This window comes from Telmatherina bonti (genome assembly GCF_933228915.1).
Source record: "Telmatherina bonti genome assembly, contig: scaffold_194, whole genome shotgun sequence".
In the NCBI taxonomy this organism is placed as follows: domain Eukaryota; kingdom Metazoa; phylum Chordata; class Actinopteri; order Atheriniformes; family Telmatherinidae; genus Telmatherina; species Telmatherina bonti.
Genome location: NW_027634747.1, coordinates 7,501 through 31,604, shown reverse-complemented (window position 1 = coordinate 31,604; position 24,104 = coordinate 7,501). Strand labels below are relative to the sequence as shown.

At 46.6% G+C, this 24,104-nt stretch overlaps 1 protein-coding gene across 1 annotated transcript; it reads left to right on the top strand.

Annotated features, from left to right (window-relative positions):
- Window positions 1–131: 131 nt before the first annotated feature.
- On the top strand, window positions 132–22,604 carry vps9d1 (VPS9 domain containing 1; the record flags this gene model as incomplete). Its single annotated transcript, XM_079264262.1, has 12 exons — window positions 132–230; window positions 980–1,052; window positions 3,434–3,619; window positions 3,697–3,853; window positions 6,393–6,504; window positions 18,121–18,183; window positions 18,475–18,527; window positions 18,931–19,018; window positions 20,426–20,508; window positions 21,233–21,381; window positions 21,852–22,205; window positions 22,475–22,604. Coding segments are annotated over exons 1-12 (1,541 nt in total), but the record flags the coding sequence as incomplete, so codon positions are not given.
- Window positions 22,605–24,104: the final 1,500 nt, after the last annotated feature.

Here is a 24,104-nt window from a genome sequence, read left to right as displayed (position 1 = left end):
AATGAATGAATGTTTGTTGACAGAAGTGGTTCTGTGAACTGTAAGGGAGGACATGAGGCGGAAGGGGGCAGCAGCGCGCCTCTCGGGTGTTTTACTGCAGCAGACGAAGAAGAGTTAGCCGAAGACCCGGATGTAACATGGCTGCAGCTGACAGCGGAGTGAAGCCGCTTCAAAATGCCATGAAAATGGCCAAAGCTGCTTTACAGCTGGACGGAGGGAACAAACACAAGGTAGAGAGTCCGACAGGTGGACTGACATGATTACCGGCATGACCGCAAACGGCGCGTGTGTGGAAATGTAAACATAGGAGGGGGCGGGGCCTGTCGGCTAGGTAAACAGGAAACAGTAAACAATTATCACTAAACAGTAAACAATAAACAGGAAACAACAATCAATAAACAAGAAACAGTAGAAGTAAACAATAAACATTTAAACAGGAAACAACAGGAAACAATAAGCAGGGAACAGTAGACAGTAAACACGCCTGAATGAATGTATAAAACTCTGGATGAGTTTTTATATGAAAATGTTTCTAAATGTTTTCTAAATAAGACCTAAATAAAGTTGGAATAATGTGTTTTCCTAATCATGATGCTGGGACTGACAGCAATGCCAGGGCCTCATTCACGCACAACTCCAAGGTTTCTATTTATATGAAATCTGCTGTAAACATGTTTTATGCTGAAATATTGTAATTAGTTTCTATGATTGGTTTTAAAGTTTCCAGATAGACCTGTGTGATGACATGGTGGCACAGACAGAAAACATGATGCTCGGCATTCATCTGCAGTGGAGATTAAACTTTCACCAGATGTGGAAACATAACTTGAAGATCATGCTACTTTAATAATTTCAAATTCATGATTTTATTGTTTTCTTTTCCTATTTTTTTCTTTGCAGTACCTGTCCTGTTTTTATTCAGTTGTTTATTTCAGGGTTTATTGGTCTCTGATGTTCCCTGTTTGTGGTCTTGTTGCAGGAAGCTTACTGTGAATATCTGAGGACCATCAGCTACATATCACATGCGCTGCTGGAGGAAGCTGGGCCTCAGAGTAAGATCCAGAAGTAGGATTGAAGCTGAACATGTATGATGTATGTTGTGTCAGGTTTACCTGCTACGTTACACACAAGCTTACACCTTTCATTTCCAGATTCACGTTGATACACAGATACACTGCTACATGGCCTTGGTACACGCAACTACATCGCCGTGGTACAGGCGGCTACAGCACCATGGTACACACAGCTACATGGCTGTGGTACACGCAGCTACATGGCTGTGGTACACGCAGCTACATGGCTGTGGTACACGCTGCGACATGGCTGTGGTACACGCTGCTACATGGCTGTGGTACACGCTGCCACATGGCTGTGGTACACGCTGCCACATGGCTGTGGTACACGCAGCCACATGGCTGTGGTACACGCTGCCACATGGCTGTGGTACACGCAGCTACATGGCTGTGGTACACGCAGCTACATGGCTGTGGTACACGCTGCCACATGGCTGTGGTACACGCTGCCACATGGCTGTGGTACACGCAGCTACATGGCTGTGGTACACGCTGCGACATGGCTGTGGTACACGCTGCTACATGGCTGTGGTACACGCTGCCACATGGCTGTGGTACACGCTGCCACATGGCTGTGGTACACGCAGCCACATGGCTGTGGTACACGCTGCCACATGGCTGTGGTACACGCAGCCACATGGCTGTGGTACACGCAGCCACATGGCTGTGGTACACGCTGCCACATGGCTGTGGTACACGCTGCCACATGGCTGTGGTACACGCTGCCACATGGCTGTGGTACACGCTGCCACATGGCTGTGGTACACGCTGCCACATGGCTGTGGTACACGCAGCTACATGGCTGTGGTACACGCAGCCACATGGCTGTGGTACACGCAGCCAATCGCCGTGGTACACGCAGCCACATGGCCGTGGTACACGCAGCCACATGGCCGTGGTACACGCAGCCACATGGCCGTGGTACACGCTGCCACATGGCCGTGGTACACGCTGCCACATGGCCGTGGTACACGCTGCCACATGGCCGTGGTACACGCAGCCACATGGCCGTGGTACACGCTGCCACATGGCCGTGGTACACGCAGCCACATGGCCGTGGTACACGCTGCCACATGGCCGTGGTACACGCTGCCACATGGCCGTGGTACACGCAGCCACATGGCCGTGGTACACGCAGCCACATGGCCGTGGTACACGCAGCCCCATGGCCGTGGTACACGCAGCCACATGGCTGTGGTACACGCTGCTACATACGTCTGACACCGACGCCTTGAAGTTAGTTTCAAGCAAAGGGGGCGTGTCCAAGTCAAGCCGGCATTTAGGTCCGACTGCCTGGTTGAAGTCATTGGCAATAGCGCAAGAAATAATTCTTTACAGCTTGACTCAACAAATGGCCGGAAAAGTCCAATTTTTTTCTTCTGAAGTTTTTACTTGGTCTTTTATTTTAAAAAATAATGACTTTTTTTATTTACAGTTCATGATCAAGTTTCAATGATTGTGTAGTTTTCTTATATGTTTCTAATGTTGCTAACTTTACTAATGCTGTTAATGCTGTTAATTATGCTAATCTTGCTAATGTTGCTAATGCTGCAAATACTGCTAACGTTTCAAATGCTGCTAACGTTGTTAATGCTGCTATTTCTGCTAACGTTTCTAACGCCGCTAATACTTCTAATGCTTCTGTTTTCAACACTACTAATGCTTTTAATGCTGCTAACATTGCTAATGCTATTAACCCTGCTAATGCTTCTAACACTGCTAATGCTACGCTTCTGATGCTACTAACCATGCTAATGCTGCTAACACTACTAATGCTGCTAACACTTCTAATGTTACTAACCACGCTATGCTAATAACCATACTCATGATGCTAACACTGCTAATACTACTAACCCTGCTGGCCTTCATTATGTTTTCCCCTCTGTCTGTAAAGCGTCTTGAGATGGCATTGCCGTGATTTGACGCTATATAAATAAAGTTGAATTGAATTGAATTGAATTGAATTGAATTAATATTTCTTACTCTGCTAATGCTGCTAACACTGCTAATGCTAACGCTGAACCAAACCCATTTTACAGTTTCAGTGTTTGTTTCGTGTCGTCTTTTTTTCTGCTTCAGGTTCAGAAGAGGTCCAGCTAATTTCATGTAATTTCACTCTGTCAGAATTTAGCTTTTAAGCTAAGCGTTCATCTGTTTGTCTCTCCGGTGAGAATATTAACAGAAATGTAAATCAGCATCAGAATAAGCTGAGAGAAAAACATTTGTAGTTAATCTGTAGGTAATTATTCCATCGTTCACTTGAATCAATCAGCTTGAATACAGAAGCTGATTGAATCAGATCCCACCCACTTTTTCTGAAAATAACTTTCACTTTTGTCTTTCTTTGTGTCTGGCCTCAGAGGAGAAGGAGATGGTGGCGGTGGAAGTGGAGCGCATGTTGATGCTAGCTGAGCAGTGTCTGGAGCGAGCCAAGTCGTTTATAGGAAAGAGCTGTGACCCTCCCAACCTCCCCGCCTCCACTTCTTCTTCTGGTTCACCTGGTCTTTCAGAGCCTCAGCCGACCGCCGCTGCCGCTGGAAATGCCAGTGAGTGCATTCCCCCTTGATGAGAATCATCTCTTCTGTAGACAAGCCAGTCATTGTCTCTGTCTTTCACATGGCAGTTCCCGTCCCTGAAGCTGATACTCGTATCGATATGCAGCCCAAAGCAGCCGGTCACCGCCGGGTGTTGTCCGATGGCGGCGGGGAACTCTCCCCCTTTCTGCCCCCCGAAGTCTTCCAGAGATTCCAGACGGTGGCTTCACAGGACACGTGTAAAAAGTAAGAGCTAATTCAGCTCAGTCTAAATACAGATTCAGCTGATTTAGACTGAGGTGGAAACCTTGATGATGTCAGAGCACCTGGTCCTTTATGAAGCGTGTTTTTCTATATGAAGCTTGTTTACACCCGCCGGCCACCGTAGAAAGACGAACAACAACATAAACATCGTGTTGTTGTGATGAACATGTTTTTTCTTCGTCGTCTCTCCAGCTGGCGGTGTTTGGTTTCCTGGTCTCTATTAGACGGAACCTTTCTGGTTCCTTCCCGGTCCTCGTCTCTTCCTCCAACCCTCCAATCAGCTCCAGCATCAGTCTGTCAGGAGTTTATATGTGAAACATCAAGAACAATGTTTAAATGCAGAGGGACCTGGTAGCCATGAAGCTCCTCTTGGCACAGCGCAGCAGGCAGACCACCATGCTGGACAGGACCAGTTAAAAACACATCAGCTCACATTTAAAAGCTGTTTTTATAAAGATATCATTCGTTTCTTATTCAGTCATCATTCAGATAAAGGTAATTTTATCTGTCATAAATTCAGTCACGCTTCTAACAAGCAGCTTGGCTTCAGTTCTGCAGGACGACCTGCGACAGACTCGTCCAACAACATCTGGTCCAGCTACCACACATTCAGTCTTCACCAGCACATTTTTATTAATACTCCAATAATCTCAACTCCTCAATTTATTTTCAGATTCTGTTTGTGTCCGGCGTGTAAATAGTTGCATCATCAGCGTGCAGATCAACGACAGGCGAAGCATTCATCGAGACGTTCTGAGACAGCTCCCAGCAACACACTTCTCTGCAGTGTGTGTTCTCTACTAACTTCAGATCCACCGAACCGCAGACGTTTCAGACCCACAACAAACCAACTTCTCGCAATGACGTAAACTAATGCTGCTTAAATCCTCCCGTCGCTGCGATCGCCTTGTGTTCTGGCCTTCGCTATAAACACGCTGACATACTGGATTCAAACCTTTTACAATAAAATAAAGTTTATTTGCTCAGAAATGGTTTTCTCCATATTTTACTGTAAACTGTTGAAATCCTTTCTGTCTGGACTCGCTGCTGTGATTTAACCGTCGCTGTTTTCTGCAGGACAGATGGATCTTTCCAGACTAATATCAATGCAACATAATGGCATAACAATCTCCAGACACCGGTTTCACTAACTCTACATCAGGTTCATCAATACCTGGAGCTTTCCATTGTTTTACCAGAGTTGTGCTCAAGTTTCCAAAATAAATGGACACAATTATTTTACCAAACCAAGAAAAAATGGAGTCTTTGGATGATTTTTAACTTTAATTTTGAAATAATCACCTAATAATCTTTATCAGAAGTTATTTCCTTCCAGAAATGTTGGAAGTTTAACTTTCCAGCCCAGTGATCCGTTTACCGCGTTCCACGCTTTCCAGCTGTCTGATTTTCCATCAGCGATGTTCGGATCTGCTTCTGCTAGCGTTGGCGCGTTGCGGTGGCGAAGCGTCGACGTCGCGTCGACGTCGCGTCGACGTCGCGTCGATGGCTTCCACCTGTCAGTTCCAGTTCAGGAAGCGGCGTGTTTGCTAGTATGATCAAACCAGTGAAAACCTCCAAAGCTCTTCATACTTGTGACCAATCAGAATTCAGTGTTCTGCCTGGATTTGGGGATTTTTTTGTCTTCCTGGTGAACTCTGATCACCGAACCGACACAAATGGAAATGGCGTTTCAACATAAATCTCCAGAATCTGTAAACATTAAATGAAAGCTCTTGGCCGATCGGTTTCGTAACTTGCTGGATTTGTTCTTCTTGCACCAGGAAGCCGTAACAGGTTGCAACTTTTTCTTGAAGAAGAATTATTTATATAATTTACAAGATAAATGTTTTAAGTCACATCTTTGGTCTGACGTAAAACGGATCCGATCCGGGAAGCTGTTGGTGAGTCTGGAGGGTTATAGCAACAACCAGTAGGAGCCGGTCTGGTGCGGTAACGACACGTCCGAGCGTACCAGTCCGCACCAGTACAACCAGTGTCAGGCTGAATCTTAACTGGTATCTGATCCTGAACATGAAATGCCTCCAGTTCTGTTTGTGTCGTACCGAAACAAATCATTTCTTATCGATCGTTGCGTCCTGGTGGCTTTCAGAAGCTAATAGAAGCAGTTTGTGCTCCTTCAAGCCTCTGTAATGTCCTCTAAATAAAACCTGCCGTTGCACCGTGTCACTGACAGAAACTTCCAGCCAAACTGTCACAACTGTAAATAACAACAACAACAAACGAACGAACCATCGTATTCGGCAGTCGGACGGTTTGTTTCTGTGACAGAGACTTTAAACGTCGCCTTACGTCTGAAGACAGAAACCACACAGTTCCCAAACATCTCCATGTTTTACCAGAACCGCCTTGTTGTCCAGCCAGACCTGCTCCGGGTCTCCGGTTCGGTCTGATGTTCAGGTCCACCTCCATACGGAGGGGTTACCGTTGACGCGAGCGGTCCGTGTGCTTGTCTGAACGGGACGCTGACGGTCCTGGTTCTTGTTGTTTGTTTGCACGGCAGGGAGCTCACACCGATCGAAGAAGCATCACGTCTGAACCAGAAGCTGAAAGCAAACTATGAGGCTCGTCTGGCAAGACTCGCACCTGGTCAGGCGTCCCAGAAGACATCTCTAGTAAGTACGGAGTGTTTATGTCCACGGTCTGAAGGAAAGCTTTACTGTCCACATCCTGACAGAAGCTTGGACGGATTATTGACGCTTTACTGACTCATGTCTGAGAATCATCACATGCATTTATGCTGTTTTAGAAATGATCTCATATTTACACACAAGAAAGGAACAACAAGCTCCTCTAACCTGGGCTGGAACACGTGTTTCTACTTTTAGAGTTTATTCCGGCTTTAAGCATCTTCCATAGTAGGTTATGTCCCGGTCTTCAGGGGACGGGCCGGTCCGCCTCCCTGCAGCGTGACTTTTATGTTCCTGCTTCACTTTACAGCTGCATTTCTGTCGTTTCATATAAAACTTATAGTTTTATCATCACAGTTGGATCTGGACGTGTTGCATTGTGATGAAAGGAATAAATAGCGAATCGGCACGTCACTTCTCTCAACGATGCAGGCGTCGAATCACTTCAGGACGAGCTCTGATAATGTTCACACATCAAAATGTAAATATATGATAGGACCGACTGATCGGTGCGTCGCTGCAGGCATCGTACGGTGGGTGTGTTACCGCTACGCAGCCGGAACACACTCGCACTAACCATGCCATGAAATCAGGAGGCTCTTCACCGGAGGGAAACTCTGTCAACTTTTATCATAACAACTCCATATTTTTACTTCCTGAGTTTTATGTTTTAGCTCGTTGTCTTTTTTACTTAATTTGTTTTTGTTTTCAATGCTTCCTGCACCCTGCTGTAATGCAGTTTTATGGAAAGCACCTGGTTTGAAAATGAAATCTGCTTCACGCAAAAACTGGTCTTGTTTTGCCTGGAAAAAAAAAGATTGTTACTGTTGTTTAACCTGTTGATTAAATTATGTCGTTATTAATATTATATTTTTGTCCAAAATAAAGAAATATCCATCAATCAGTCAATCAAAAAATATTTAAAGCAGTGTGTAACCAGAATACTCCAAAAAACGTAAAGATGGCCACAAGCACCAAACGATAGTTCTGTAATAAAAACAGAAAATCTTAGAAAACATCACATTTAAAACAGTAAAGCCAGTTAAAAACAGCAACTTATGGTGCTTTAATTTAGAATCCTTTTGCTGCTTCCAGTGTTTTTTTTCACAACTTTATTTCTCGCATTGACATTTTACAAAGAAAAACATAAATTAAAAGGAAAAGGAAACAACGAACCACCGAACCAGCCAGGTAACGCCGTCTGTCCATTCAGTTCAACAGTCAGTGTCTTAGTGAGGCAGAATATGTGCAGTTCTTTCAGTGCTTGAAGGGTCCTTATTGCTTTTTGGTTTTTCACATTTTGTAATGAGTTGATATTTAATTTCAGTTCTGTAAGAAAGACATGAAAGTAAGGTTTGTAGCCGTTCCGTTTGCATTTGTGAACGTGGTATTTTCCAATCATTATTAGCAGCTGAATAATGTCGAGCATATCTTTTGATAATTCATTCAATGTTACGTACAATACAGCATCAAAAACATTTAACTGAATATTGATACGCATCTTAAAACATATATATTGTTCCATCTCTGACCAGAATGGTTTGGTATGAACACAGTGAAAAAAAGATGAATAATAGTTTCCTTGTTCGAGTGGCAGAAAACACAAGTTTCATCAATATCTTTTTTGAATCGTTTTTTAAGTATTTCTTTTACAGGGTAAATTTGAAGCAAAATCTTTTAGGATACCTCTTTCATCTTATTATTGATACAGTAATTATGAATTATTTTGTTGGCTTTCCTCCAATTAATCTCACCCATCATAGAATAGCAGGAGAATTTTGCAGCAGGTGGAAAATAACAGGTTATTCCCTGTCTGATCTGTTTGTTTCACTGTTTGCTTGTAATTTCAAAGCCCTTGATAAATATTGTTTCTGTGTCACATGTACTTTGTAATGTGAGTATTTTTCAGAATCTGAATAGAACCTGCAGGAATGGCATCAAAAACGACGGCATATTCTTTAGGGTTTGTGGTAATAAGTGAGGAGAAGACCGTCTCTATTCATGAGTTGACTTCCTAACAGAATGCTCTTGTCATACCATGAATGATAGAAGAACGATTTGTTTTTGTGAAGAATGTCTTTATTATTCCAAATATAATATCTGTGTGGAGTAAAGTTCAGGCTGTAAATAAGTAACCATGATAACAGGGCCTGTTTGGGAAAATCAGCTAAATGTATTTTTTCCACAGAGAAATGACATTTTAGAGGAAAATTGATGCCGCCAGACCTCCAGACCTCCTTGGTCTCTGCAACCTTTAATTATGTCTTTCCTTAAATAGTGTTTTTTTTTTTCTCCAAATGTAGTCATAAAGCACGTTATCTAATTTCTGAATAATATTTTTGGGTATGCCAAGTGACAAGGTCATATATAAAGACCTGGAAATACCTTCTGCTTTAGATATTAAGACTCTGCCATATATAGATATATCCCTCATTAACCAAGAGTTTAATCTAGTTTGTGTTTTTTCAATTATTGGCTCAAAATTGAGTGTATAAAACTCGTTTTTATTTTTGAAAATTACAACTCCGAGATATGTCACTTTTTCCTTTATTGGTATTCCTTCACAGCTGGTTAAGATACAGTTTTTAAGAGGAAATAATACAGATTTATCATAATTCATTTTTAATCCTGAAACATCACTAAATGTATTGATACAACTTAATGCATTTACAATTTGATTGTAATCTTTTAGAAAAATGGCAGTATCATCAGCCAGTTGGCAGATTTTAAACCCTCTGTCTGCAGCATTTCTATCCTGAAAAGGACATTTTGACGTGTGGAACCATTGTCTGAGCAACTAATAGAAATAAGAATGGAGAGACGGGCATCCTTGTCGAATTCCTCGAGAAATAGTAAATCTTTTGGAAGTGACAATTTTCAGTTTAACAGAGCTGGAGCAGCCATTAGATAAAGTCTGAATTGCACTGAGAAAGTAATTCCCAAAACCATAAAAGGATATGCATTTTAAAATGAACTCATGTTCAATGGTATCAAAGGCTTTTTAAAAATCAATGAAGAGAATAAAACAGTCGTTAAGGAGAAAATGATTGTCGTCTACCATATCTAAAATTAGCCGTAAGCTGTTGCTAATGTGCCTTTTTTCCATGAACCCAGATTGTTCTTCATCTATTATCTGATTCTATTCTATTCTATTCTATTCTATTCTACAGTCATTTAGACGCTTTTATCCAAAGCGACTTACATATGAGTGAGAACAACACAAGCACAAAATCAAACAGTAGCGGACATCGTAGGAAGGTGCTGGTGGACTGTCCAGTTGGATGCAGATCCTTGCATGAAGCTACAGGCTTTTTTTTTTTTTTTTTTTGTTTACTCCCTTTCCACCATATAATATCACCGATGTTACAATACAAAGAATTAATATCATAAAGTTTGTTGCAAAGAACTGGGCTAAGTTCTCCAACTTTCCAACAAATACAGCTATACTAAGTGTGGAAGTTCTCCTTGAAGAGCTGAGTCTTCAGCTGGGTCTTAAAGGTAGACAGGGACTCTGCAGAGCGGACAGAGTTTGGGAGATCATTCCACCATCGTGGAACAACAGAGGAAAAGAGTCTGGCTGGTGATTTAGTCCCACGTTGTGGTGGTAACACGAGGTGTCTTTCACTGGTGGAACGTAGCTGTGGAGAGGGAGTGTAGGTCTGGATTAGGGAGTGAAGGTAGACGGGAGACGTTTGAGTTATTGTTTTGTAAACCAGAAGCAAAGCTTTGAATCTGATGCGTGCTGCGACCGGAAGCCAGTGAAGAGCGATTAGCAGCGGAGTGACATGAACCCGTTTAGGTTGGTAGAAAACCAGACGTGCTGCTGGTTCTGGATCATCTGCAGAGGTTTAAAAGAGCACACAGTCTGATTCTCTTGATGTTGTAGAGAGCATATCGGCAGGTACGGGACAGATCCAGAGAGCTCAGAGAGTGGAGAGGAGAATCTGATGGTTCACTGTGTCAAAAGCAGCAGACAGGTCCAGCAGGACCAGGACTGAGGACAGACCAGTGGATCTGGTCCAGCAGGCCCAGGACTGAGGACTGACCAGTGGATCTGGTCCAGCTGGAGGGAATCGGTAACAGACAGGAGAGCAGTTTCAGTGGAATGGCCTTGCCTAAAGCCAGACTGATGTGGATCTAAAAGATTTTCATCATGGAGGAACTGTGAGATTTGGCTGAAGACTGAACGCTCTAGTAGTTTAGATAAGAACGGCACCGGTGAGACCGGCCGGTAGTTTCCAACCTGGACTGGGTTGAGTGTGGGTTTCTTCAGCAGCGGGGTGACCCGAGCTTGCTGGAAGACAGAGGGAAAGACCCCAGATTCAAGAGAGGAGTTGATAATATGGGTCACTGCAGATTGATTGGAGGAGAAATGCTCTGCAGGATGTCGGTAGGGACCAGATCAAGTGCACAGGTAGTGGGTTTAGAGTTTTGTAGAAGCTTTAGGACTTCATTCTCATTCAGAGTGCGGAAGGAGCAAAATGAAGCACCACTAGCTGGATGTGGTGGACTGAGCTGGTCAGGATCAGAGAACTGATTAGTGATTGTGGCAACCTTTACAGTAAAAAAAGGATGCAAACATTTCTGCAGTCAGCATGGTGGGAGGCTGAGCAGGAGGTGGAGAGAGAAGAGAGAGAGTGATTAAGGCCAAATTTAAATCTCTTAGCAAAAATGAGAGCAAACAGCTTTGCGTCATTATTGAGAATAGTAATGGGTCTCCATCCATCCATCTTCTGCCGCTTATCCGGAGTCGGGTCGCGGGGGCAGCAGCCTAAGCAGGGAAGCCCAGACTTCCCTCTCCCCAGCCACATTTACCAACTCTGCGGGGGGGATCCCGAGGCGTTCCCAGGCCAGCCGAGAGATATAATCCCTCCAGCGTGTCCTGGGTCTTCCCCGGGGTCTCCTCCCAGAGGGACGTGCCTGGAACACCTCACCAGGGAGGCGTCCAGGAGGCATCCTGACCAGATGCCCGAGCCACCTCAACTGGTTCCTCTCGATGCGGAGGAGCAGCGGCTCTACTCTGAGCCCCTCCCGGATGACCGAGCTCCTCACCCTATCTCTAAGGGTGAGCCCGGCCACCCTGCGGAGGAAACCCATTTCAGCCGCCTGTATACGAGATCTCGTTCTTTCGGTCACGACCCACAGCTCATGACCATAGGTGAGGGTAGGAACGTAGATCGACTGGTAAATTGAGAGCTTCGCCTTCTGGCTCAGCTCCTTCTTCACCACGACAGATCGGCGCAGAGCCCGCATTACTGCAGACGCCGCACCGATCCGTCTGTCGATCTCACGCTCCATCCTTCCCTCACTCGTGAACAAGACCCCGAGATATTTAAACTCCTCCACTTGAGGCAGGACCTGACTCCCGACCCGGAGAGGGCAATCCACCCTATTCCGGCTTAGGACCATGGTCTCAGATTTGGAGGTGCTGATTCTCATCCCAGCCGCTTCACACTCGGCCGCGAATCGCTCAAGTGAGAGCTGGAGATCACGACCAGATGAAGCCAACAGGACCACGTCATCCGCAAAAAGCAGGGACCCAATCCTGAGGCCACCAAGTCGGATCCCCTCAACCCCTCGGCTGCGCCTAGAAATTCTGTCCATATAAGTTATGAACAGAATCGGTGATAAAGGGCAGCCTTGGCGGAGTCCAACCCTCACCGGAAACGAATCTGACTTACTACCGGCAATGCGGACCAAGCTCTGACGCCTGTCGTACAGGGACCGGACAGCCCTTACAAGGGGGTCCGGTACCCCATACTCCCGGAGTAGCCCCCGGGGAACACGGTCGAATGCCCTCTCCAGGTCCACAAAACACATGTAGACTGGTTGGGCAAACTCCCATGCCCCCTCCAGGACCCAAAAGAGGGTATAGAGCTGGTCCACTGTTCCGCGACCAGGACGAAAACCACACTGCTCCTCCTCAATCCGGGATTCAGCTATCCGGCGGACCCTCCTCTCCAGGACCCCTGAATAGACCTTACCAGGGAGGCTGAGGAGTGTGATTCCCCTGTAATTGGAACACACCCTCCGGTCCCCCTTCTTAAAAAGGGGGACCACCACCCCAGTCTGCCAATCCAGCGGTACTGCCCCCGATGTCCACGCTATGCTGCAGAGGCGTGTCAGCCAGGACAGCCCCACAGCATCCAGAGCCTTAAGGAACTCCGGGCGGATCTCATCCACCCCCGGGGCCTTGCCGCCAAGGAGCTTTTTGACCACCTCAGCGACTTCAGCCCCAGAGATAGGAGAGTCCACCCCTGAGTCCGCCAGCTCTGCTTCCTCATCGGAAGACGTGTTGGTAGGATTGAGGTCTTCGAAGTATTCCTTCCACCGACCCACTACGTCCCGAGTTGAGGTCAGCAGCTCCCCATCTCCACTGTACACAGTATCGATGGAGCACTGCTTCCCCCTCCTGAGCCGCCGGATGGTGGACCAGAATCTCCTCGAAGCCGTCCGGAAGTCTTTCTCCATGGCCTCGCCGAACTCCCATGCCCGAGTTTTTGCCTCGGCAACAGCCGAAGCCGCATGCCGCTTAGCCCGCCGGTACCCATCAGCTGCCTCCAGAGTCCCACAGGCCAAGAAAGCCCGATAGGACTCCTTCTTCAGCTTGACGGCATCCCTCACTGTTGGTGTCCACCAACGAGTCCTGGGATTACCGCCACGACAGGCACCAACGACCTTACAGCCACAGCTCCGGCTGGCCGCCTCAGCAATAGAGGCACGGAACACAGCCCATTCGGACTCAATGTCCCCCTCCTCACTCGGGACATGGTTGAAGCTCTGCTGAAGGTGGGAGTTGAAGCTCGCTCTGACGGGGGACTCAGCCAGGCGTTCCCAGCAGACCCTCACAACACGTTTTGGCCTTCCAGATCTGACCGGCCTCCTCCCCCACCACCTGAGCCAACTCACCACCAGGTGGTGATCAGTTGAAGCTCCGCCCCCCTCTTCACCCGAGTGTCCAAGGCATGTGGCTGCAGGTCCGACGATACGACTACAAAATCGATCATCGAACTGCGGCCCAGGGAATCCTGATGCCAGGTGTACATATGGACACTCTTATGTTGGAACATGGTGTTCGTTATGGACAATCCATGACGAGCACAGAAGTCCAATAACAAAACACCATTTGGGTTCAGAGGGGGGGGGAACCATGCCTCCCAATCACTCCCCTCCAGGTCTCACTGTCATTGCCCACATGAGCATTGAAGTCCCCCAGCAGAACAATGGAGTCCCCAGAAGGAGCACCCTCCAGCACTCCCTCCAAGGACTCCAGAAAGGGTGGGTACTCTGAACTGCTGTTCGGTGCATAAGCACAGACAACAGTCAGGACCCGTCCCCCCCACCCGGAGGCGGAGGGAAACTACCCTTTCATCCACCGGGGTAAACTCCAACGTGCAGGCACCAAGCTGGGGGCTGATGAGAATGCCCACACCTGCTCGGCGCCTCCCACCATGAGCAACTCCAGAGTGGAAGAAAGTCCAGCCCCTTTCGAGGGTACTGGTTCCAGAGCCCAAGCCATGCGTCGAGGTGAGTCCAACTACATCTAGCCGGAACCACTCAACCTCGCGCACAAGCTCAGGCTCCTTCCCCACCAGAGAGGTGACGTTCCACGTCCCTAGAGCCAGCTTCTGCAGCCGGGGATCGGACCGCCAGTGTCCCCGCCTCTTGCTGCCGCCCAGCTCACACTGCACCCGACCCCTACAGCTCCTCCCGCAGATGGTGAGCCCACGGGAGGTGGGGGCCCATGTAACCCTTTCAGGCTGAGCCCGAATGGGCCCCATGGGCGAAGGCCAGACGCTTGCTCTCGTGACCCACCCCCAGGCCTGGCTCCAGAGGGGGGTCCCGGTAACCCGCGTCCGGGCAAGGGAACATGCATGCCCAGGTTGGTCGTCATCGTAGAGGTCAATGAGCCGTGCTTGGTCTGGTCCCTCCCCTAGACACCTGTTTGCCAGGGGCATAAAGCCCCCGACAACATAGCTGCCAGGATCTTCGGGACGCACAAACCCCTCCACCACGATAAGGTGACGGCTCAGGGAGGGGTAATGGGTCTCCAATTCTCAATGTGTAATTTGTTTTTGTTTGGTTTGGGAATTAAAGTTTGGTTTGGGAATTAAAGTGATCAGTCCCTGTTTTAAGGTGGGAGGGAGTTCACCCTTTCAAATGGCCTCTTTAAATACATTTAATAAAAAAAATATCCTCTGATCTCTGTTTCTTTCTTGCCAAATATCCACTAACCCTCACCTTAAATTTACATTTTTTATTTCATAGTTTGTTTTCCTTGGAGGCCATTGGTCCATTCTATCATCCAAAGCTATAATGAAGTCCCCCCCACAGTATAGTAGCAATGATGGTGGGCATAAGTACAATGCAGACAAAACTTCTTTCTCACAAACTGTGCTCTTTTTTTAATGTCCACAGAGCAACCTACATGTATTGAAGAACAGGGTGTCATTCACGGCATTAGCAGTCTCACTCACGGTGCAATCTGAACAAAGTCAGCAAGGCATGCTGGGAAAACTCCACCCACCAATGCTCAACATGCTACAATATTTTTGCTTGAGGAAACTTTAGAAAAAGTTTGGAAACTTGTCTTTCAGCTTCTTGGAACAGATTCCTGTTGCAAGTTTTATCATTGGTGGCATAGATATTGACTAGTATAAATTGAACCTGTTCAAACTCACACACTAGAAAGATAAGTGGTCCTGCAGAATCCTTTTCAAAACAAATGATACGAGCTTTAAAATGACCTTTTCGGATGGCTACTCCGATAGATTAGTCCCATTTGAGAAGCAGATTTCACTGCCCCATTGGTTTTTCAAAATGACACATCTGTTGCACTTGCATGGGTTTCTTGTAAAAAATAAAAGTCAGCATTTCTTCCTCTACAAAATAAAAAAAGCTTTCTTCTGAGTAAGTCATGTAAGCCTCTGGTATTAACAGAAAAAAACAGAGACATAACACAAGATAGGAAAAATCACTAACTAGAAGGTTTAAGTAACTTTTCCAATCGGTGAGCATGCAAGATGCCGCGATGAGCGGGTGTTCTTCATTTGCAGTGGCTGGCTTGAAGGAAAATCTTGAAAAAATATGTACTGAAATTATCCCAAAATGATTTATGCCTTATTTTGGAGATACTTATTAAGTAAGGACACTGGACAGAACTCACTGGACCTAAAAGATGAGAAATATTTTCATTTTTATTTCTCCAACGCTCTCGAAGGCTAGCTTAGTTGTGATCGACTAGCTGTGATGTCGAACAACCAGATGCCAGCACTGGAAGGGATGGAGACGGATCTTGCCAAAGAAAAACGCCGGATTGAAGAGACTCATTCCTATTCTTGTAAAGCAAATGAAGGAGGTGAAAGCGAATCTGCTCCTAACACACCAAGTAAGAACCATGCCTCGAAAAAATAAAAAAATGGCCGAACACCCACGACTCCGGAACCAACTTTAATGGAGGTTCAAAACACAATCATTCAAATTCTTTCTGAAAAAATAAACAATTGTGCAGACCAACTGGAATAGATGATTAAAAACAACTTGGCTGAAATTCAATGCATGACTGAAGCACTTCGATTCACAGCGAGGTTCTGGATCTGAAGAAAGAGAAGGAGAAACTAAAAACAGAAAATAGGGAGCTGAAGAAAAAAACGTCCGAGCAGGAGCAAAGGGTGAATGAGCAGGAAAGGTACAGCTGTCTTCACCTTTACGGTGGCTTTGCCTTTACGGTGTGGCAGAAAACTCCTCAGAAGATACAAGAAATAAGATAAAGGAGGTCTCAGCAGGTCTCCCTGACCGGGAGTAGCAGTTCCTGTTGTCTGTTGTCTTTCTGTCCTCTTCCCCCCACACAGCAGAGGCAGATGGCTGCCTGTCCTTGAGCCGGGTTCTGCCGGAGGTTTCCTTCCTGTTAAAAGGGAGTTTTTTCCTTCCCACTGTCGCCAGTGTGCTTGCTCAGGATGGGAGATTGAGTTGGACTCAACTCAATCTGTTGGTTTCCTTCATATAGGCTGTTATGAATTGGCTTTCGTTATGTTTTCTTCTCTGTCTGTAAAGCGTCTTGAGATGGCATTGCCGTGATTTGACGCTATAGAAATAAAGCTGAATTGAATTGAACTGAATTAAATTGAAATCCTTGCTGTTTCTAGTGCTTTTATTTAGAAATCCTTGCTGCTTCCGGTGCTTTTATTTAGAAATCCTTCGCAGCTTCCGGTGCTTTTATTTAGAATTCCTTGCAGCTTCCGGTGCTTGTATTTAGAAATCCTCCGCTGCTTCCGGTGCTTTTATTTGGAAATCCTCGCAGCTTCCGGCCCCGGCTCACCTGGTTTAACTTGACTCGTGAACAGGTGAGGGGGAAGTGAAGCGATCTGAGCTTTTTAACACGTTATAAAGTTTTAAAGTCAGCTCAGAGAACCAGATTTTCTTTCCGTCCTTCATCTCGAATGAAAAATTCAAACAAATAAACGAAGAAAGAAAGAAAAATGGTAAGAAAATAATCATAATGATGGTAAGAAGAGACATTTTTCCTTTAATTTGTTCCGAGTTTCCGCCGGTTTACGCTAAAACGATTCTACTTTCACGTTTTCTCCGTTTTTCTTTTCGTGTTTTCACTAAAATAATTGTGCTAATTTGTTATTTAGATGCGGAAAATGTTCCGGCAGCAGGTGGAACTTGGCTTTTACTGGAGAAAACTGAAGAAGTTTGTAAAGGTAAAGTGTTGCAGCTGATTAATCCAGGTGTGTTTCCTCCTGTTGGAACCTCTCTGCCACATGTCGCAGGAAACATCTGGAGGCTTTCATACTAAATGTTTTATTCAGTATTTGGCTGATGTGATGACTGTTTCATCTTTCATGTAAAGTTTGATGACCTGAAGTTGCACAAGCTTTATTTCTGTATTGATCAGTCAGACAGGTTTATGAACAACTAACTGGTCACATTATCTGGATGTTTGGGAACTTGTGCAATGTTTTGACTGCTACACTGTGGGATCATTACTTTGTGTTGGTGAAAGTTTTCTTTGTGTCACTGAGCGCTCTCAGGATGGATGAACCAAGATGCACCAGCTGTACATGTCGTCACACTTCATTTTTCTTCATTAAAAACCAAACATTGTAAAATCATGATGTGTTTGTTGGAATCATCCTTCCACTGTGGTCTATAAGCTGCAGGATCTGGACTGATCTGGACCACTCAGGACCAGGTCTGGGACTGGCCACATGACTTATTTATGCTTGGATCTGAGCTGCATCGTGTGTCAGAAGACTGATTTGCCGTTTAGTAGTTTTTTGCAGATATAGGGATTATTTTCACACACAGAGAAGTAAAAGTAGAAATCCATGACTTTGTCTTTGGATCTTTTTGCACAGATGAAACCACATCGAGGCGTTTTTCTTTGTTTTTGCTGAACCACGTTGGGATTCAGCGGAGGAATGCTGGGAAGTTCTGTGTCAGCTGTAAAACTGATGTTTCATTTAAATTAAAATCTCGATGACAAACATCCGGAACGTTTCGTGTCTTCCTTCCCAAAAGGAGAAGTTTAGGAGGGATGCTGGTGTTGTGTGGATGGATCTGTTTAAAGTCATTTCTCTTTGTTTCCTGATGCAGAAGCTCTCCCTCCAGCGGCAGATGATGGAGAACCTCATCATAGCCAAAGCCCGGCAGGATGCTGTATCCTTCTGCCAGTTTGCTTTCTGCCTCCTGTTCGGCTTCTCGCCTCCTTCGTGTCTGATTTAGTAGATATATTTTTGCTTTTGCTGTGATTCCTGTGTTGAAATGTTCAACTGGCAATCTGTCAGAAAGTCCTGAGTTCTTCTGCTGTAATTTCACGTCCACCAGGGAAAATAAACACCTGGATGGTTAAAAAGTATGTTTACCTGAAAGTAGTAAAATATTAGATATTTAAATGAACGATACGTTTCTGAGGATGTTTGTGGGAAGTCGCCTTAATGCCGACGCTAGCTGCAGCGGAAGATGGAGGAGAGAAGACTGAGGCTGCAGGAAGAAGCCAACAGGTATGTCATGTTTCTGCATAACTGGACTGAAGTGTGTCATCGTCGTGTCATTTAGATTTAGGGTTTTTATTGAACCAACACAACAAGCTGCGATGCAACTCTTCAGTCATCTGAGAAGTTCTGTAAAAAGCTTGATGGTCTGGAGATGTGCCTCCTTTTGGCAGTAAATACAGTTTTTCTGTCATTTCCATCAGACTCTGTAGGTTTGTGACATCCGTGCAACTGGTGAAGGCGGTGTGTCTAATTCTGGATGACCTTTACGTGTTGCATGTTTAGTTAGACTAAGGAGTGTGTGTGTGTGTGTGTGTGTGTGTGTGTGTGTGTGTGTGTGTGTGTGTGTGTGTGTGTGTGTGTTGGCCTGCATGTATTCAGACACATAACCTCTGTGTGTGTGAAATTACAGGAGGTTTGCAGCATCTGGTGCAATGACCCCAGAGGAGCAAGAGCAGCGTCTTCTCTACACCAATGTATTGGAATATGAGCAGGACCATGTAAGTGTTCAGAATAAAGCTTTAAAGATGTTAAAGCGGTCGTCATGAAGTCCTCATAACTTTCAGCATTTACTCAGCTGGCCATAGAAATGCACCGACTTCCACTGAATTCTTTGCACACATTAAATCTCCAGCAGGTCCTCCTGCTGAGGGACATCGTGTTCCTCTGGGTGAAGCGGTTCCTCGTCCTGATAGTCGTCTATACATTCTGGAATCATGAACAATAAGAAATATAGTTAGACCCCTCAGTTTACTGTAAATCTGTAAAAACTCTGACCAATCCAAACGTTCCCACCCAAATGGAGTTGTTCATTTCTTATATTACCGTAAGCTTCTTCTCCCGGCTCCCCTCCTCCCCCTCCAGCAGCGCATACCTGATAGCCACACCCTGCATATAAACAGTGGAGTTCCTGTATGTCGGGGTCTTGTTCAGGAGTGAAGGGAGGATGGAGATCGACATAAGGAGGATGTGGAGTCCGTCTGTCCTAGTGAAGGAGCTGAAAGGCAAACCTCTGGATTTACCATTCATCCACGTCCCTCAAGCTTCTGCGGCCTCTTGCTGCCGCCCCGCTCACACTGACCCGACCCCTACGGGCTGCCCAGGAGACGGACCGGCTCCTGCAAGCATCTGGGCGACATGCATACCTGCTGAGTTCCTGAGACCTTCTACCTCCTTCCAGACCAGGAGAGGACGGACCTCCTTCCAGACCCGGGGAGGACGGACCTCCTTCCAGACCCGGAGAGGACGGACCTCCTTCCAGACCCGGAGAGGACGGACCTCCTTCCAGACCCGGAGAGGACGGACCTCCTTCCAGACCCGGAGAGGACGGACCTCCTTCCAGACCCGGAGAGGACGGACCTCCTTCCAGACCCGGAGAGGACGGACCTCCTTCCAGACCCGGAGAGGACGGACCTCCTTCCAGACCCGGAGAGGACGGACCTCCTTCCAGACCCGGAGAGGACGGACCTCCTTCCAGACCCGGAGAGGACGGACCTCCTTCCAGACCCGGAGAGGACGGACCTCCTTCCAGACCCGGAGAGGACGGACCTCCTTCCAGACCCGGAGAGGACGGACCTCCTTCCAGACCCGGGGAGGACGGACCTCCTTCCAGACCCGGGGAGGACGGACCTCCTTCCAGACCCGGGGAGGACGGACCTCCTTCCAGACCCGGGGAGGACGGACCTCCTTCCAGACCCGGGGAGGACGGACCTCCTTCCAGACCCGGGGAGGACGGACCTCCTTCCAGACCGGGAGAGGACGGACCTCCTTCCAGACCGGGAGAGGACGGACCTCCTTCCAGACCGGGAGAGGACGGACCTCCTTCCAGACCCGGAGAGGACGCTCTTTAGTTTGAGTGAAACTGTCTGCAGGTCGTCTTTTTCACATCCATTCATGCTGTGTTTCAGGACTGGCCCAAACAGTGGAAAGCCAAACTCCAGAGGAACCCTGATGCCACGTTGGTCTCAGACTTGGTCTCTTATCTCCTCAGGTAACGTCCACCAGATCCAGGCTTTAGGCAGAGCAGGAGGCATGCACAGATAATGCAGCCATGCTCAGCTTGTTGCTTCTGTTTACAAGGCTTTGAGAAAATGGGAGGATTCTTCTTCTGTGGTTGTTCAGACCGTCGTCATGTGAGGTTGGACTTTGTGTCTGGTGTCAAGTGCTCCATCTTGTAGCTCAGCATGTTGTATCTCTCTGGGATAATATGCCACTACACAAGCAGCTTTTCTAATCTTAATCATTATCAGAACTGGAGAATATTAACGCAGTTGCAGAGCTGCAGGACAGCAGATTGTAAACAGTCAATACGTCTGGAGGCTTCGTGTTTTACTTGTGACTGGAAGATGCTGCCTCCTGTCATGTTAGTTGCAGCTAATCCTGAGAAAACAAGGAGACGTTGTTTTTGGTTGTTGTTGCTCCGCCTGATAATGAATATCTCTCTGATGCGTTCCAAAGGTTGATTCGGGATTGGCGAGCATGTGAACTGTTAGTTAAACTGAAGATTAGGAGCACAGTAAGAGACTTAATCAGATGCATGAAGAGACTGAGGGTCTCTGCGGCGTATGAACGGGATGGATTCCCCTGAGGTTTCTAAAGCCATGTAGGGCAGATGCAGCTCCTCCTGACCCTGTTAGACATCCTAAGACTGTAAAGCTAGGAGCATTCAGGTGATTCACTGAAGGTCTGATTGATGTTTCTTCCTCTGTCCTCAGTCGGTCTGACCACCCAGTGGTGAAGCTGCTGAGGAAGCACCAGTACAGAATTTACAACAAACTTTATCCCATCGTGAGTAAAGGCCTCCCTCGGAGTCCCGCCATGCCTCTGAGATCGTCCCGCAGCGTCCAGAATCTGCTTCATCCAGGTGAGACCCGCGGGGGTGGAGCGAGTTAGAGAATAGGTCCACACGTGTTCCACAGAGCAGGATGAGAGGAGTCTTTCTCATTTCCACAAGTCTGGATCTCCTAAGGCTGACCCCGAGTCCCAGCTGAGTTACCGTGGTAACTAGTGCTGGACAACCGGTCTGATCTGGATTGGGACGACTGTCCTGCTGAGTTACCGTGGTAACCGGTCTGATCCGGACTGTCCTGCTGGGTTACCGTGGTAACCGGTCTGATCCGGACTGTCCTGCTGGGTTACCGTGGTAACTAGTGCTGGGGGACATTGAGTGAAGTGTTGGCAGTAAAAGGCTGCGTTTCATGTGACGTGTGAACATGTATGCGATCCATTGCTTTAAGCCCTGCAGAGCGGAAGCTACGGCCCGACATCCAGCGCTGTCGCAGACGACCGTCTAACAGGAGGATCAACATGAACTCATCTGTGTGAATCTTGCAGAGAGTTACAGGAAGCCAGCGAGGACTGCAGGAAGTAGCATCGGCTGCCAGAGCTTCAGCACCGACTCCTCGCTCTCCCCGTCATGCACTCACGAGCTCAATGACGACAAGGACGTGGAGGAGCATCGCACACAGGAGATGGTGGATCGGGAGAACTCTTTTGAAGATCTGGAGCAGTTCCTGTCCCAGTTGGACTGGACCCCCCCCCTAACAGATGAGACCTCCGTGGATCCTGAGCTAGCGTGTGATCCTACAATGGCATCGGAGAGGGACGAGCTTCACATCCAGCAGCTGGAGATGAGAGCACTGAAGGAACACTTGAAGGCGATTGTGAAAGAGATCCATATAGCGATTGGTGAGGATTTTAACGTAGACCTGTATAAAGTAAAGTCCTGCTGTGTTTATGTGCTTTCAGAACCAGTGTTTCCACCAACAGGCTCATCTACCTGCAGTGGAGCTGAGCTCATTCCATTCAGCTGGTTTAGTTGGAAAGATCTGCCGGACAGGACTTCTACTTTATAGCAGCTGGATGATACACCTCTGCATGCAGAGGCTTCCTCGAGCATGACTGCATTTTCTCTCTGATATGACATGAAATGGCTGTTTTATGTCTGAATATTTCAGATCAGCTTCTCTCGCTGTGTTTGCTGTCCTTCGAGTGTCTCAACACGGCCAGCTCCAAGGACCTGTGCCTCGCCAGCATCGAGGAGGCCTTCTTCACGCCGCTCTGGAGCCCCCTGGTGGCGCTTTTCAGGTACTGCAGCCTCAGTCTGCTGGAGTTTCACACCAAACTCAAACCTTTGGATTTATTTTAGCTGAATTTGCTGCTACTAGTTTATCCACATATCGATTTGGAGATAAACCGGTGGATTTAGTTCTGTTCAGTGTCAGCTGGGAACAGGTTCACATCAGCAAAAGGAAAGATGTGATGAAGCTGTCTTTATTATTATTTTGATTATTACTGTTGAAAATGGGAGTAAATAACTAAATCCCTTCCAGTATATAATGTAGATATATATGAAATGGCTTGCCCTTAAGCCTTTAAGGCCTGATCAATGAAAAAATAATAAAAGGCCAATGTGTCTAAGAACACGTCAACATCAGCCGTTCTGATCCGAATCCGAGTCTGTTTGTTGGGAAAGTCACTTTGTTTGGGAAAATGTGAGCGCTCCAGACAAATCCTGATTTGGACCAAAGAACTGGACTCGGTCTGCTGACAAACGCAGGTCTCGGTCTGTTCCAAGCGGACCAAATACAGGAAGCGGACTACAAACCAAGTCCCTTCCTGCATGTGGCGTAGCGTTGCATTGTGGGTAAATCCATAGCGATGGCGTTAAGGGTCCTCTGCCTCGTCTGGTGTTCATACTGCGTCCATTGTTGCAGTGGATTTCTGCAGTATACTTGCATAAGACACAATAAAAACCCAAAACAGCCATAGTTTGGTCTCCATGTTTAACTGGCAGGTGGAGGAAACAGTTTTCTTCTTCACGCCGGTCTGGTCCTCTCTTCTGCTAAATACTAGTGCAGCGCCACCTCTGGTGGGAATGGGGAGATATTATTCTAATGGTTTGACTGGTTTGACCAAAGTGCAGCGTGAACACGGTCTGCATGGATACACCCCCCTACTGCTGGACCGAGTCCCCGACCGGACCAAGTCTAGTGGACTGTCCTGATGAGAATGCATCCTGAATATGAGGTGTCTATTTTTATGTTATGGAAGCATAGAGCTGTCACCCTGGTGAATAAAAGAACATAAAGTTATTCAGATGTTGCTGCAACATAAAATATTGAAGAAAAATACATGATATGGAAATGTTGTCAAGCAGAAACATCTGTTGTTTTTGTCCAGGATTAAATATCCATCCTTATTTAATGTTGTCCACACAGGAACGTGGGACACATGAGCAGTTTTTTTTTTATTTATTTGCTTAATTTAAAGAGAACAATGCACATTAAAATGGAACTATTCTGTGCATTTCAGGCTAATTTATTTTTATTTCTGAGACCAGAAGGGCTGGGATTGATGGAGTTATTGTCACAAATGGCTTTATTTACTTCAGACCGACCCTCTCCGTAGGCTGTCAGATCAGCCTGCGGGCAAAACGAGTGGATTGAGACTCTTCCGCATTAAGCCCCGCCTCCCGCCACTGCACTACATCGGGAGCGCGCACCGCACCTGCTTTCACCGTCATTGTAACATCTCATAAACAGAAGGATTAGGCTCATATGAACTCAATAAAAAAAACAAACTACA